This window comes from Amblyraja radiata, chromosome 31 (genome assembly GCF_010909765.2).
Source record: "Amblyraja radiata isolate CabotCenter1 chromosome 31, sAmbRad1.1.pri, whole genome shotgun sequence".
Classification (NCBI taxonomy): domain Eukaryota; kingdom Metazoa; phylum Chordata; class Chondrichthyes; order Rajiformes; family Rajidae; genus Amblyraja; species Amblyraja radiata.
Window position 1 is genome coordinate 12,923,639 of NC_045986.1, and position 16,250 is coordinate 12,939,888.

A 16,250-nucleotide genomic window follows, 5' to 3' on the forward strand; every position below is an offset into this window, starting at 1 on the left:
ATGTGGGCTTTGTGTATGAAGGAACTGCAGGTGCTGATTTAATCCAAAGATAGACACAAAATGCAGGAATAACTCAGGGGGACAGGCAGCATCTCTGGCGAGAAGGAATGGGTGACGTTTCGGGTTGAGACCCTTCTTCAGACGTATGTGCTTTATTGGTTGAGATATTGATATGAACGTTAGGAAGTCACGTTGCACAGCTGTATGAAGTAGTGGTCAGGTCACGTTTGGAGTGTTGCGTGTAGTTATGCATGTCAGTTCATTTATATCGCACTTTTATCCGTAACTGTGATAGTCGTTGTTACCACACACGAGTACAAGCAAACCATACACAGGTACAAGGAGAAAAGAGGCCAAAGTGCAGAATATAGTGTGACAGCGTTGGAGCATTAGTCACAGAAAAAGTCCAAGATAAAAAAAGCGCAAGTCCATAATGAGGTAGGTTGCAAGATTGGAACGACACCCGAGCTTGCGGGAGGGCCACTCAGTCGTCTGAGGGCACAAAAACCCAGAAAGCAAGAGGGGCAAAGTGGGACAGGGTTTTGACACAGACATAGGGGGGTGCCTGGAACACACTGCCGGGGTGGTCAGAAGAAATAGTAGAATTCGGCCCATCGTCTACTCCGCCATTCATTCATGGTTGATCTATCTCTCCCTCCTAGCCCCATTCTCCTGACTTCTCCCCATAACCTCTGACACCTGTGATGTCGAGGCCGATATAATAGTGGGGATTTACGAGACTTTTAGACAGGCACAGACAGACAGACTACGGATGCTGTCTGTACGGAGTTTGCATGTTCACCCTGTGATCACGTGAACATTCTCTGGGTGCTCCGGCTTCCCCCACACTCCAAAGACATACAGGTTTGTTGGCTAATTTAGCTTCTGTAAATTGCCTCCAGTGTGTAGGATAGTGCTATTGTACGGGGATCGCTGGTCGGCACGGACTCGATGGGCTGAATGGCCTGTTTCTGCGCTGTCTCTCTAAACTAAACTAAGAATACAATCAAACCGCACACAAGTACAACAGGGACAATGAGAAAAATATCGTGCAAATATAGCTTTAGTTACATGATATGTTTATGATAGTGGGATTTAAGATAATTATGTCGGGAATGGAGGGATATATGGATTCTGTGCAGGCAGAGGAGATTAGTTGATGGCATCATGTTCGGCATGGACATTGTGGGCCGAAGGGCCTGTTCCTGTGCTGTATTGTTCTATGTTCTATGAAGGGGTGGCAGGAGCCCTCGTGAGCAGCCCTGGTGCTGAGTTTGTGCTCTGCCCTCTCCTACACAGGCGGCATTGGAAGCCTCTTCCTGGATACAGAGGATGGAACATCAGTGGAGGACATCAGCAAGTGGACGGTGGACGACGTCTGCAACTTCATCACCGGTCTCTCTGGCTGTGCGGAGTACACCCAGGTAAAGCTACCCAATCTCCCCGGTTAGTACAGAATGCACACAGCCGTCCGTACGCAAGAGGCTCCATGTTACAGTCCCAGCTCCACCGGCCACCAAGACCCGTTGCAGCCGTTCCCCCCCACCCCTGTCACCCCCCTTCTTGCACAGCCCCCTCCAACCCTCGTCCCCTGGGTCCAAACTCGAGGGCGCGGAAGGTAAGACGGTAAGAAGGCAGCACGGAAACACGGCCCTTCGGCCCAACTTGCCCATGCTGACCAACAAGCCCCATCTGCACTAGTCCCACCTGCCCGCGCTTGGCCGATCTCCCTCTAAACCTTTCCAATCCATGTACCCGTCTAAATGTCTCTTAAGTGCTATGATACTACCTAACATAACTGGAACCTTCAACAGCTCGTTCCATACACCCATCACCCTTTGTGTAAAAAAAGTTATCCCTCGGGTTCCTATAAAATCTTTCCCCCTTCACCTTAAACTGGAGACCTGTCTGCCTTGGTCCCTGTCGTTACAATTCACACTGAATCCTGCAGAGTGACTTTAGTCCAGTCCCAGTTTAGAACATTGCTGCTTGAGATTGGGACCTCTGGGATCCGTGTCAGTTCCAGCCACACTCACTGCTAGGGGGAGAATACTTGTCTCTGACCTGCAAGTATGTTCCCAGTCGCTCGCTAAGGGATTCCCATTTAACATCCCTCACAGGGATGCCTCACAGCGCCAGAGACCTGGGTTCGAACCTGACCTCGGGTGCTGTCTGTGTGGAGTTTGCACGTTCACCCTGCGTGGATTTCCTACGGTGCCCTGGTTTCCTCCCACATCCCAAAGACATGCATGTTTGTAGGTTAGTTGGCCTCTGTAAATTTCCCCTAGTGTGTAGGGGATTGATGAGAAAATGGGATAACATAGAGCTAATGTGAACATGGTTAGCATGGACTCGATGGGCCGAAGGGCCTGTTTCTATGCTGTATCTCTAATCCAAACTCCAATCCCAGTAGTAATGGGACTGTGTAATCCTTGCTACCCATTTCCTTAGAACATACAGCACAAGAACAGGTCCTTCGGCCCACAATGTCCGTGCCGAACATGATGCCAAGTTTATCTCTTATCTTCCTGCACATCATTCTTACCCCTCCATTCCCTGCATATCCATGTGCCTGTACGAAAGTCTCTTCAATGCCATTATCATGTCTGCCTCCACCACCAGCCGTCAGCTTGTTCCAGCACTCACTACTCTGTACAAAAATCTCCTTTAAACGTTGCCCCTCTCACCTTGCAGCCATACCCTCCAGTCTTTGATGGGGTGTGGGCCCACCTGATAGCCCCTGTGTAGCTGACCCTGGTGGCTCTTGTTACAACAGGCGGCACGGTGGCGCAGTGGTAACGTTGCTGCCGTCCAGCGTCAGGGACCCGGTTTCGATCCTGACCTTGGGTGCTGTCTGTGTGGAGTTTGCAAGTTCTCCCTGTGACCGTGTGTTTTTTCACCGGGTGCTCCGGTTTCTTCCCACATTCCAAAGACGTAGAGGTTTGTAGGTTAAACGGCTTTGGTAAAAATCATCAAAATTGTCCCTAGTGTGTGAGCGCTGGTCGGTGCAGACTTGGTGGGCCAAACGGCCTGTTTCCGCACTGTATCTCGAAAGTCGAAAGTAAAACTGAGTGGCTCAGTGGGCACAGGTGGGGATCTCGGTGTAGGAGAGGTGTCCAGCAGAGAGGTGACCTTCACCTCTGAACCATGATACTGAATCAGTCAGGATTTCCTCAGTCCCAGACCATTATACCCCTTTTATTCATATTTACTGTAGATTAATTTAGAGATACAGCGCGGAAACAACACCTCGGCCCACCAAGTCCGCGTCGCCCACTGATTGGGGATGATCAGCCATGATCACATTGAATGGCAGTGCTGGCTCGAAGGGCCGAATGGCCTACTCCTGCACCTATTGTCTATTGACCAGCGATCCCCGCACATTAACACTATCCTAGACACACTAGGGGCAATGTACAATGTCACCAAGCCAATTAACCTACAAACCAGTACGTCTTTGGAGTGCGGAAGGAAACCAAAGATCTCGGAGAAAACCCAGGCAGGTCACTGTGAGAACGTACAAACTCCGTACAGGCAGCACCCGTGGCCAGGATCGAACCCGGGTCTCCAGCGCTGTAAGGCAGCAACTCTACCGCCGGGCCCGCCCTGAAATTTGTTTAAATGTTTTTTGTAAAGTGTCTATTTCATGATTTGAACCCACATTTCTGCAGTGAGTAACCCTGAGGCAGCTTTACCCCCACTTACATGCAATCTACTGTGAATCCCTGACTCTAAATTGGACTTTTAACAGCCTGCATGTTGAAGCTTCCAAGGCAGTGACATGTGTAAAGACACACACATCGATCTGATCAATCTCGACTTGAAACACTTGGTTCAATTTGCTCAAACCTCATGCATTTGGGAGCCACTGTTATTGATTAAATAATAACTAGAAATGGCTCTCACCTGAAGCTGGGGATTTTAAAATGTACAAACATACCCAAAACCTTCATGGAATTGACTGGATATGGACAAGCAGCCATGTCTGCTTAAGCTGCACCGTGTGAGTGGCTTCCCCTGCTTAAGTAAGGAGTTGAAATGTCGCGTTTCTGAGATTCCCTAACAAAGATTGTGGCGTGAAACAAGCGCTGTGTAAGATCCTCGTAAATTGAAGGCATTATCCGCAGAAGCCATCAGCCAGCAGGCATTCATCACCCGTTTTATTTGACATGCAGGTGTTTAGAGAACAGGCAATCGATGGTGAAACGTTGCCCCTTCTAACAGAGGAACACTTACTGAGCACCATGGGGTTGAAACTGGGACCAGCACTAAAAATAAGAGCACAGGTAACTCTTACTTCATTATGAACAGAACGAGTTCCCATTACAGCCACAAAAAGCTGCAGTAACTCAGCGGGACAGGCAGCATCTCATGAGAGAAGGAATAGGTGACGTTTCAGGTCGAAGCCCTTCTTCAGGGTCTAAAGAAGGGCTTCAACCCGAAACGTGGCTGAAGAAAGGTTTCGACCTGAAGCGTCACCATTCCTTCTCTCCAGTGACGCTGCCTGTCCTGCTGAGTTACTCCAGCTTTTTGTGTCTATCTTCGGTTTAAACCAGCATCTGCGATTCCTTCCAACACAAGTTCCCGATATCTCCTTCACTTGTGACCGTCTTTAGGTTTATTATTATTATTGTATTGGTAACTCTAACCGAGTTAGAGTGAAAAGCTTTGTTCCGACTGCTATTCCATCAGATCAGATAAGACTATACTGTACATGAGTACAACCAAGCCAAACTTAAGTACAATAGGTAGCGCAAAGGAGAGATACAGAGTCTTTTGCCCAGAGTAGGGGGATGAAGAAACAGAGGGCATATGTTTAAGTTGAGGTGGAAAGAATGAATAGGAACCTGCAGAGCAACATTTTTACACAATGGGTGGTGAGTCTATGAATGAACTGAAGGAGGTAGTCGAGGCAGGTGCTACTGCAACATTTATGAGACATTCGGACAGGTACATGGTTAGGATAGGTTTTTCGAGGGTTATGGGCCAAGCACGGGCAGGTGGGCCAAGACCCGTGTAGATGGAGCATATTGGGCAATTTGGCCTGAAGGACCTGTTTCCACGCTGCACGACTCTAATATAGTCCTCAGCATTATAGTGCACCAGTTCCAGTGACAAAGTTCAATGTCCGCCACAGGGTAGAGGCAAATCTCTAACTCAAATACAGTAGATAGAGAAATGGTGCCGGATTTACAGATGCAAAAGATATTTAAAGGAGTAGAGAGATTGTATTGGATGCTGGTGGACACTTCTCTGGGAAGATCAGGGAAAGAGTGGCCACTTTCCTGCGCCATATATCTTGTATCTATCCCTAATACAATGGGCAAGAGTCATGAGGAATAGGTTTACACTGTTCACCCCCTCGAGCCTGTTTTTGCTTCGAAGGAGAGCATGGTGCTTGATTGACCTGCATCTGCCATTTCTCCACAACTTTGGCTAATATGCTACACGTGTCACCCCCCCCCCCCCCCCCCCCCCCCCCCCCCCCCCCCTCCCCCCCCCCCTCCCCCCCCCCTCCCCCCCCCCCCTCCCCCACCCAATTAAAAAATAATAGCTGACCCAGTGTTAACAGCATTGAGCTGAGGCACACAGAGAATTGCAATGCTGGGATCCTGAGCAAAACACAAAAGTGCCGGCTGCATCCGTGTGGAGGGAATGGCCAGATTACATTTTGCACCAAGACCCTCTTTAGACTGATTGGAGAAAGGGGGAGAAAATCTGGAAAAAGGGAGGTGGTGGGGGTGGGACAAAGCCTGGCAAGTTATCAGTGGAGTCACAAAGAACTGTATATTTGCCGGCTAATCAAAAAAGACACAACTCTGTACTGTAACTCAGCGGGTCAGGCAGCATCTGTGGAGACCTTGGATAGGCAACCGGTCTGAAGAAGGGTCCTGATACAAAAGGTCCAGCTACGCTGCCTGACCTGCTGAGTTACGGTACAACAAAAACACAGGAAATCGCAGCAATGGAAAGACTTAAGATACATTTTTTTTTGGTCAAATTGTGTTTATTCCCATAAGCACAGGAGCGGTGAAATACAGGGTGAGGAAGATGTGCAAAATATTACGTGGTTCAGATTGTTCGTTCAATCACAAATTGTACAGATAGATCCCTTAATCCTCAGCAAAATCTGCTGCTCTTGAGATTTGAAATGGTTGGCTTGTATCTGTTGTTGGCGGAGAGGCTGTCAGAATTCCTCCCTCAGTGAGTCTTCGACTCTTAAGAGTCATTCAGTGCAGAAACAAGACCCTTGGTATTGGTTTATTCCTGTCACATGCACAGATAGAGTGAAAAACCTCACAGAGGCCAATGAACCTACAAATCCGCACGTCTTTGGATGTGGGAGGAAACCAGAGAACACCCATGCGGTCATGGGGAGAACATTAAAAATCCGGACAGTCAGCACCTGGATTGAACCCAGGTGGGCTTTCTGCGGGTGCTCCGGTTTCCTCAAAGACATGTGTGAGCTTGTAGGGCCATTTGCCTCTGTAAATTAGGGAGTGCCTGGGAAGGTGGCATAAAGTAGCACTGTTGTGGTCAGCAGGGACTCAGTGGGCTGAATGGCCTGTTTCCCTGCTGTATTGTTCCATGTGGAAGGTGCTGCTGAGCTTCGGTGTGTGTGGGATCAGTGGGAACGGACTGACAACACACTTTTTGCGCCCTCTGTTTGCAGGTGGCCAAGAGGATCGGCCGGGTCTTGTACATGGCGAGCTTCCCGCTGGCAATGCCGCTCCCGCCCCCGACGCTCAGACCGCCCGAGAGGGACCTCCCTCCTGCCGAGAACCGCCCCTCCTCCACCGGCAGCGCCGCCTCGCCCTATGGCAGCGTCCAGGCCAACCGCATCTCGCCAAAGCAGGAGAACGGCAACCCTTCTGCCCTGGGACTCGGCGACATCGGCAAACCGCAGTTGTGATGGCGACGGACGAACGGGCCCTCTCACGAGACCAAAGTATTTATTTTGGAGCGTCAACGTCACAGGTTGACTGCATTCCCTTGAAAACAAATACTCGCGGCTGTCAAAATACAGTAAAGACTGCTTCTTTCCTTTCCTTCAAGACTTCGCTCTATTTCCAACCTCCCACCCCCTCCCCATGGACAACGGGAACAAAGCCGGCAAAAATTGATGAAGAAAATACAAAGAGACAGTGTCGGAGAGAGTTCGACAACAAGGCTTGCCTACCCCAAACAAGGACGGAGTTGCTGAATCTGCTTCGAGCCGCGAGATGTTATACAACTCCTCTTCCCCCCCCCACCCCCACCTTTTGTTAAGCAGAAACGAAGTGCAGAGGATAATGACATTAAAATACCGTGAACAGTGAACAATGAACAGTGCACTTGTACCAAAAAAACACAAATGTCCATCACAGACCCGAGACTTAAGATTCAATATAAAAATAACAGGTTTCACAAAAGCACTCATTTTGACCAGGAGCTGGAGGTAGGGGCAGTGTCTATGCATTTGTCCAATACTAAACCAAAGATGATGATGGTTGGTCTGTTTACAATATATTTCTGAGTGGTACAGCAATTTTATTTTTATTTTTTTTTGCCTATTGGACACCGAGTTTAAAAGTGCCTCACTGTAGAGGTTTAATCACTACTTGCACACCCGTACACACACACACACACACACACCCGTACGCACACACGCACACACACACACACGCGCAGGCACGTACGCACACACGCACACACACACACACACCCGTACGCACTCACACACACGCACACACACACGCACACACACACACACACACACACACACTTGACAAGTACCGCAGTTGCACAGGTATCAGAGTTTATTTAAAACAACCATTTCTAGATTTATGGTTATCCAATGCCTGTGGCACAAGTTATTTGAACTAACCCTTGTTACGGAGAACATTTTGGTACTCATTTTCATTTTTTTCCTTCTTCTTCTTCTTCTGTTGTTGTGTAGTTGCACGTTTTTTGAGAGTTTTTTCGGGCGGGCGGGGCGCGCAAAAGGCAAAACTGCGAAGGGGAGAGTTCCTCGTCTCTTTTTCACTCTTGGATGAACATTTGATTGTTGCTTTAAAGCAGTCGAGATAATTGGAAGATTTACATTATTTATGGAGTTTACGTTGGTAGGTTGAAATACTATTTAGCGCGATTATATAGAGAGTGATATCCCCCTAAAAGGCTGATAAATGAGTAACTAGTAAAAGAAAAAAATGAAAAAAAATGTTGTCCCTTTATATGGTTTTGGCCATTTGCATCAATCTATCATTTATCTTCCTGCAGAGGTAAACAATGAGAATATGGTGATTTGTAAAATAATTTTAGCCTATTTGTTGATTTGCTTTTATTCTTGTCCTTCACTTATCGTGAAATAAAATTCCCCCCAACAAAAAAAAAGCACCCGTTATGATTTGTTTAAGAAGGAACTGCAGATGCGGGAAAAATCGAAGGTAGACAAAAGTGCTGGAGAAACTCAGCGGGTGCAGCAGCATCTATTGAGCGAAGGAAATAGGCAACGTTGCCTATTTCCTTTGGGCCTATTTCGGCCCGAAACGTTGCCTATTTCCTTTGGGCCTATTTCGGCCCGAAACGTTGCCTATTTCCTTTGGGCCTATTTCGGCCCGAAACGTTGCCTATTTCCTTTGGGCTTATTTCGGCCCGAAACGTTGCCTATTTCCTTCGCTCCATAGATGCTGCCGCACCCGCTGAATTTCTCCAGCACTTTTGCCTACCCCTTGTGATTTGCCATCTTGTTGAAAAGTTTTTTAGCAAGCCGTGTGGACGTTCCATTCCCTCTTTGGGTTTGTACTTCTGCTCGTTAAAGCCAACAACAGCAGGACACCTACTGAACTCGCAACCTACAAGAGCACTGCGCTGGAACTGAGCCCATTGCCTCAGCTGTCAAGTTGATTCCTGTTGCTCCAGCCATCACACACAGGTTCCTCTGATTACATAGCACACAGGATACATAGCATCTCCACCTATGATTAATGCTGGTGTGAATACGTAAGTATGATTAAGTAGGTTACCCTATGATGAGCGTTTGTCGGCACTGGGCCTGTACTCGCTGGAGTTTAGAAGAATGATGGGGGGCCCTCATTGAAACATACAGATCAGTGAAAGGCTTGGATAGAGTGGGAGTGGGGAGGATGTTTCCACTAGTGGGAGAGTCTAAGACTAGAGGCCATTACCTCAGAAGTAAAGGACGTTCTTTTAGGGAGGAGATGAAGAGACATTTCTGTAGTCAGAGGGTGGTGAATCTGAGGAATTCTTTGCCACATTGACCACATTGAATGGCGTTGCTGGCTCGAAGGGCCGAATGGCCTACTCCTGCACCTATTGTCTATTGTCTATATCAGTTGCCAGAAAATTGGTGGTGTACCTATATAAAAAATTATGAGGGATAGATAGCGTAGACAGTCAGAACTGTTTTTCCCCAGGGTGGAAAGGTCAAAGGCTAGAGGGCATAGGATCAGCAATTCAAACATAGAAGAGTACAGCTCGGGAACAGACCCTTTGACTGCTTCACGGCAATTTTGCCTCCAAGTTTGTGATCTCACCTTGGATTCCATGTGATCTAACCTTTCAGACTATCCTACCAAGCGGGAACTTGGCAAAGGCCTTGTTAAATATGGAATATAGACAGGACAGCACAGGGCCCATCATGCTTCTTGATTAGTAAGGGTATCAGAGGTTAATTTAGTTTATTGTCAAGTGGACCGAGGTACAGTGAAACGCTTTTGTTGCGCGCTCTCCAGTCAGCAGAAAGACAATACGTGATTACAATCAAGGTTACAGGGAGAAGGCAGGAGAATGGGGTTGAGAGGGGAAGATAGATCGGCCATGATTGAATGGCGGAGCAAGTTTGATTGGTCAAATGTTCTAATTCCGCTCCATGCCTTACGATTATGATTTGTCCTGGTCCAGCCCTATAGTTACAATGGTGAAGAACGCACGCCAAGCCTCCACTCCCTGAGAAATTTGCACGTCTCCAATGATTCTTTTCAATCTCCACACATGCGCTGTGGAAAGTATTCTCTTCGGATGCATTAAAGTTTGGTCTGTCAATAGCTCTGCCCAAGACTGCAAGAAATGCAGAGAGTTGTATGCACACCCCAATCTATTACACAAATCAGCCTCCATCTCCTCTCCACACCCCGCTCCGTTAACCCCATCTACACCACACCACACAGAAAAAACACAAATACAATCTCGTACCACTCACACCTTCACATTCTCTCTCCTCCCCTTTCCCGTCGGGCAGAGGTTGCAAAGGCATGAAGGCGCGTACGAACAGGTACCACCAGGTCTAAGAACCACCTCTTCCCCATTATTATCAGACTCCTGAATAGATCTCAGATAAACACAAAAAGCTGGAATAACTCAGCAGCATCTCTGGACAGAAGGAATGGGTGACATCTCGGGTCGAGACACTTCAGAGTCAGGGGAGAGGGATACGAGATATGGAAGGGTACAAAGTACATGCCAGGCGTGAAAAGAACAGATCAAAGCAGACGATTTTCAAGGAAATGTGGAATGAGGGGAAGGTGACCACGAGGCATACAAGCAGTTAAATTAATCAGGAGGACAGTGAAATTAGTCGGAGAACTGAATGGGCCTGTCACATGCCAAGGATAAATTCCCAACCTTCCAATCTACTTTGATGTCATCCGTACACTTTTTTACTTCTGCACTTCCCCAGTAGCAGTAACACTGTAGTCTGCATCTACTACCCGATGTACTCATGGGTGGCAAGATAAACCCGGACAGCATGCGAAACAAAGCTCGTTCATTGTCTATCAGTACACGAGACAATAATAAACCAAAATAATATCAATTAAAACAGAATCAATGTTAAATTCTGCCGCGTACAAGCATCACAAACAAGTCAAGTTCCCACGCAGTAGAACGATGGTTGTAGCCGTACTCAGATCTTCCAGCCTGTACCTTGTTCAATCGGGTTAAGGCTGCCTCATCGTTCAACTCTCTTTACCCCTCAATAGAACACAAAATGTTGGAGTAACTCAGCGGGATCGGCAGAGAGAAGGAGAGAAGGAATGGGTGACGTTTTGGGTCAAATGTTTCCGATCTTTTCCCCACAGTTGAACCCTTGATGAACTTACCCAATAAAATCCAATGATGGCAGCCGTGGAGGCCTCGAGTGGCCAGCGAACACTGCCCGAGGATTCCGTTACCATTGGTGTGCAGGAACACATGATTCCTCTCCTGGGCAGCCCCTCTCACTTTAAGGGTGTGTCCTCTATATTCTGTAGAAAGAAGGAACTGGAGAATTTACACACAAAGACACAACGTGCTGGAATAACTCAGCAGGTCAGGTAGCATCTCTGGAAAACATCTCTGGAAAGAAACAAAAAGAATTCTCGAAAGTAAGGCGAAACTGGTTTAATTATTCAGTATCAAATAACTGCTTGGCTGATTACAACATAGAGAGGTGTTGGTGTGGAGATGCAGCAGAATAATGTAATGTAATGGCAGGTGAAGGCTGTGAGACGAGGGTCAGGTGTGCACTGGTCCGTCTCTGATGCCGATCAATATTCCTCAATTCCACAGAACCCTCCTGGAATTCCTTTCACATCCAGTTATATTCCAATGACCAGGATGAAATTCTGTGACTAGGGATTTGGGACTGTTCTGCTTTTAATATAATTGTAGGTAAACAAACGCCACTTGCTTCCAGATGTGGAGGGTGATAGAGGTGCCAGCGGTTTCGTCTGTTCATGACCTTTCCTGGGATTTCGCCCCTTAGATTGGGCCTTCTAACAGCAGGTTCTTTGCAGGGCCACATACATGTTCGTAAAAAGAAGTGTCTGGTCATGTTTGCTCCTTTAAGGGCACTCACTCCTCAACAATCTAATGGGAGTCGAGGGGTTGGGACAGCAATGTCTTCACTGCTGCGATTCAGAGACAGGTCTCATTAATCTTCATCAGAAAACTCCAGATCTTCAACGACATCCTCATCTCCTTCTGCTAGCACCTCCAACTCAGAATGGGACATCTTCGCCACAGCACGACTGGGTTTCACGGGCATCTTGTCTTCATCTGTGGAGAATTCAGCAAAAAAATAATGTGAAAATATTACTATCATACCGACCTAATCCCCTCCCCATTTCTCACACTCAGATTATACCCCGGCTCTTAACCACCACCAGAATCAGTCTGAAGAAGGGTCCCAGCCCGAAACATCACCCATCCACGTTCTCCAAGGTGCTGAGTTACTCCAGCACTCTGTGGCTTTTGTTAATCCTCAGTGTGGATTAATGGACTGTCATCCTCACACCAGTATTTTGCCTTTGGACTGAGTGAGATGTTGGGGACAACTGTGTGACCCTTGTATCCCTGATTGAGACAAGCCATCGCGAAAGGCATTGCATATTCTCACTTGTGACTAGCGGAGTCCCGCAGGGATCAGTGCTGGAGCCGCTACTCTTCACGTTGCATATTCATGATTTGGACGAGGGGAGTGAAGGCTTTGTGGCCAAGTTTGCGGATGATACAAAAATAGGTGGAAGGGCAGGTAGTGTAGAGAAAGCAGGGACTCTGCAGACGGACTTGGACAGGTTGGGAGAGTGGGCAGAGATGCGGGAGATGTAGCAAAGTGTGGATCCATGCATTTTGGTAGTAGAAATAAAGACGTGGGCTATTTTCTAAATGGGGAGAGAATCCAGAAATCGGAGGTGCAAAGGGACTTGGGAGTGCTGGTGCAGGATTCCCAAAAAGTTAATCTGCAAGTCGAATCGGTAAAGAAAGCTAACTAAATGCTCGCATTTATTTCAAGAGGGCTTGTATACAAAAACAGTGATGTAATGTTGAGGCTCTATAAGGTGCTGGTCAGTCCGCATTTGGAATATTGTGAGCAATTTTGAGCAGCATATCTGAGGAAGGATGTGCTGGTTCTGGAGAGGGTCCAGGAATTATCCCAGAAATGAGTGGGTTGACCTATGATGAGCGCTTGTCGGCACTGCACTCGCTGGAGTTTAGAAGAATGAGGGGGGACCTCACGGAAACATACAGAATAGTGAAAGGCTTGGATCGAGTGGATGTGGAGAGGATATTTCCACTAGTGGGAGAGTCTAGGACAAGAGGTCATGGCCTCAGAATTAAAGGGCGTTCTTTTAGGAAGGAGATGAGGAGAAATTTCTTTCTTCATAGGGTGGTGAATCTGTGGAATTCTTTGCCACAGAAGGCCCGTGGAGGCTGTCAGTGGATATTTCCAGAGGCAGAGATAGACAGATTGTTGATTAGTAAAGGTGTCAGAGGTTATGGGGAGAAGGCAGGAGAATGGGGTTAGGAGGGAGAGATAGATCAGCCAGGATTGAATGGCGGAGTAGACTTGATGGGCCGAATGGCCTAATTCTACTATCACATGACCTTGATGACTCGATTACAAAACGAGAATTTCACTTTTAAATAGCACATTCACTAGTGGTGGCACAGCAGCTGGTAGTTCTGCTGCCTCACAGCTCCAGAGACCTGGGGTTGATCCTGACCTCGGGTGCCTGCTGTCGGTGTGAAGATTCGGCATTCTCTCTGTGACCACGTCGGTTTCTGGTTTCTTCGCACATCCCAAAGATGTGCGGATTTGTTGGGGTTAACTGGCCGCTGTAAAATTGCCCCATGGGTTTTGAAACTGGGTGGGAAAGTGGCATAACATAGAACTAGTGAATGGGTGTTCGATGGACGGTGCGGGCTTGGTGGGTCGAAGAGTCTGTTTCCAGTTGTGTATCTTTCCATCAAACAATCAGTCAATTCAACTTGGGAAAATGTCTCAAATGGACACTTCGGAGCATCATCAATCCAATACAATGATTGAGCCACATTAGATGATGGGAACATAGATGAAAACTTTGGTCAAGGAAGTTGGGTTTAAGGAGTGGAAAGATGATGCAAATGGGGTGGGATTAAATCTGGGGAGCGATGGAGCTGCTAAAGCACAAGGATCTCGGAGATTAGAACCACGAGGAACTGCAAATGCAGGAATCATGAGTAAAACACAAAGTGCTGATGGGACTCAAAGGACCAGACAGGATCTGTGGAGGAAATGGACAAGCGACGTTTTGGGTCGGCGCCCTTCATCAGAGTCGGAGGATGGGTCCCGACCTGAAACGATGCCTTGCCATTCCCTCCACAGACACTGCCCGACCTTCTGAGCTACTCCAACACTTTTGTGTTTTGTCTTTGAGAAGGAAAGAAAAACTGAGATAACATAGACGCAAGGAACTGCATATGCAGGTTTACAAAAAAAAGACATAACATGCTGGAGTAACTCAGTGGGTCAGACAACATGCTGGAGAACACAAGATAGTTGACATTTCGTGTCAGACCCTTCTTCAGACTGGTCCCGACCCAACACAACCAACGTCCCCAACTGTTGTCCTTCAGTCAGAGGCCGGCTGTTATTGGGAGAACCTTTTTAGTTTTACAGACACAGCACGGAAACAGGCCCTTCGGCCCACCGAGTCTACACCGACCAGCAATCCCTGCACGTTAACACTACCCTACACACACTTGGGCCAATTTTACATTTTATACCAAGCCAATTAACCCCCACGTCTTTGGAGTGTGGGAGGAAACCGAAGATCTCGGAGAATACCCACGCATGTCACGGGGAGGACGTACAAACTCCATAAAGACAGCGCCCGTCGTCGGGATTGAACCCGGGTCTCTGGCGCTGTAAGGCAGCAACTCTACCGCTGCGCATCTTTTATTGCAGGTTTCCAACGTCTGCAATTTATTTGCGTTTCTATTGCTTGGACAGGGAGGGGTTGGGCAGGCTGGGACTTTATTCCCTGGAGCGCAGGAGGATGAGGGGTGATCTTATAGTGGTGAGAGGAATAGATGGGGTAGATGCATAGTCTTTTACCCAGAGTCGAGGAATCAAGAACCAGAGGGGCAAGGGGAAAGAGGGGGAAAAGATTTAATAGGAACACGAGGAGCAAATGTTTCACACAAAGGGACCATCACAACGGTAAAAAGACATTTGTATGGTACATGTATAGGAAAGATTTAGAATATGGAACGAGCTACCAGAGGAGATAATTGAGACAGGTACTATCACACCATTTAAAGGATATTTGGAGAAGTACATGGATAGGAAATGTTTAGAAGGATATGGGCCAAATGCAAGCAGGAGGGACTAGTGTAGATAGGGCACGTTGGTCAGCATGGGTAAGTTGGGCTGAAGGGCCTGTTTCCATGCTGTGTGACTATGAGTCTATCAGATGGATCTCGATAGTATTTTAACTGGCGATCTGCCAGCACTATTACTGAATCTGAACCATGAAGCACTTAATGAGTCAGCTAGATTAATCACACAGCATGTACAATGTTAAATGTAAAAAGGAAAGAGAGACCTGAATTGACTGGAGTATTAGGTAGTGCGCTCTGACTATAACAGAGCAAAGAGCAATGGACTATGATACCTTACCGACCTCACACCATTGATATAACATTACTTAAGAAATGCGTTTCTTGGGAAGCAAGCTGACTCCTGAATAAAGGGCCTGTCCCACTTAGGTGATTTTTTCGGCGACTGTCATAGTCGTAGCAGGTCGCCGAAAAGCCGGCGACTGGACTTACCCAACAACAATGTCTACAACAACCTACCACCTAGTCGACATCCAGCTACGGCAAGCCACGACAACCGCTGACCCATTAGGGACGTCCACATACGACCACACCTACGACAACCTACATCCACCCGCGACAAGCTACGACATGGTAAGACAATTCAGTCGCCGGTACGTGTCGCCGGTTGACGTTGGTAGTCGCCAATGGAGTTCACCGGTCAGCACTGGCGACAACCTACGTCAGGAGGTGTCAAGCTACGCTCATTGGCGTCAAGCCCACTGTCGCCGAAAAGTTTTGAACATTTCAAAATCCAGCGGCGACCAGAAAAACGCTACGATTCTTTGGGCGACTGAGGAGACGACTCACGGCCATACAGGCGTCACCCCGGCGACCATGTGGCGACAGCCTAGTCATCTAAGTAGGACAGGGCCATGTTATCCCTATCAATTATACACTTGCTAAAGGAATCTGGGCACATTGAAAAGAAAGTCCTAAAGCATTCACTCTAATTTATTAGTCACGTAATTCAGCTTCTAGTTCACTGCCAAGTCTTGCGGAATATTTTTCACAGATTAATTTAGAATAAATTGCTCAAATATCTCTACCGTGTCTTTTCTTCCATCGGCTGTTAGTTTAATTGATTTACTGGAACCAGACCGTTTAACAAAAGAGTGGCTCGGCAC

General features: G+C 47.5%; 2 protein-coding genes across 9 annotated transcripts in view; one reads left to right on the plus strand and one right to left on the minus strand.

The window, feature by feature from the left end:
- samd11 (sterile alpha motif domain containing 11) overlaps positions 1–7,522 on the plus strand; it is a 244,144-nt gene extending 236,622 nt beyond the window's left edge. For all 8 annotated transcript variants that reach the window (XM_033048526.1, XM_033048527.1, XM_033048520.1 and 5 more), the window contains 3 exons: positions 1,300–1,424; positions 4,176–4,286; positions 6,674–7,522. In XM_033048526.1, coding sequence (XP_032904417.1) covers positions 1,300–1,424; positions 4,176–4,286; positions 6,674–6,913 — 476 coding nt within the window. In that variant the 3' untranslated portion in view covers positions 6,914–7,522. The remainder of the gene's footprint in view (positions 1–1,299; positions 1,425–4,175; positions 4,287–6,673) is intronic.
- A 3,845-nt stretch (positions 7,523–11,367) lies between these two features.
- The window catches only part of noc2l (NOC2 like nucleolar associated transcriptional repressor), a 133,379-nt gene continuing 128,496 nt past the window's right edge, over positions 11,368–16,250 (minus strand). Inside the window, exon 19 of the mRNA XM_033048528.1 lies at positions 11,368–12,039. Within this exon, the coding sequence (XP_032904419.1) occupies positions 11,915–12,039 (125 nt within the window). The 3' untranslated portion in view covers positions 11,368–11,914. The remainder of the gene's footprint in view (positions 12,040–16,250) is intronic.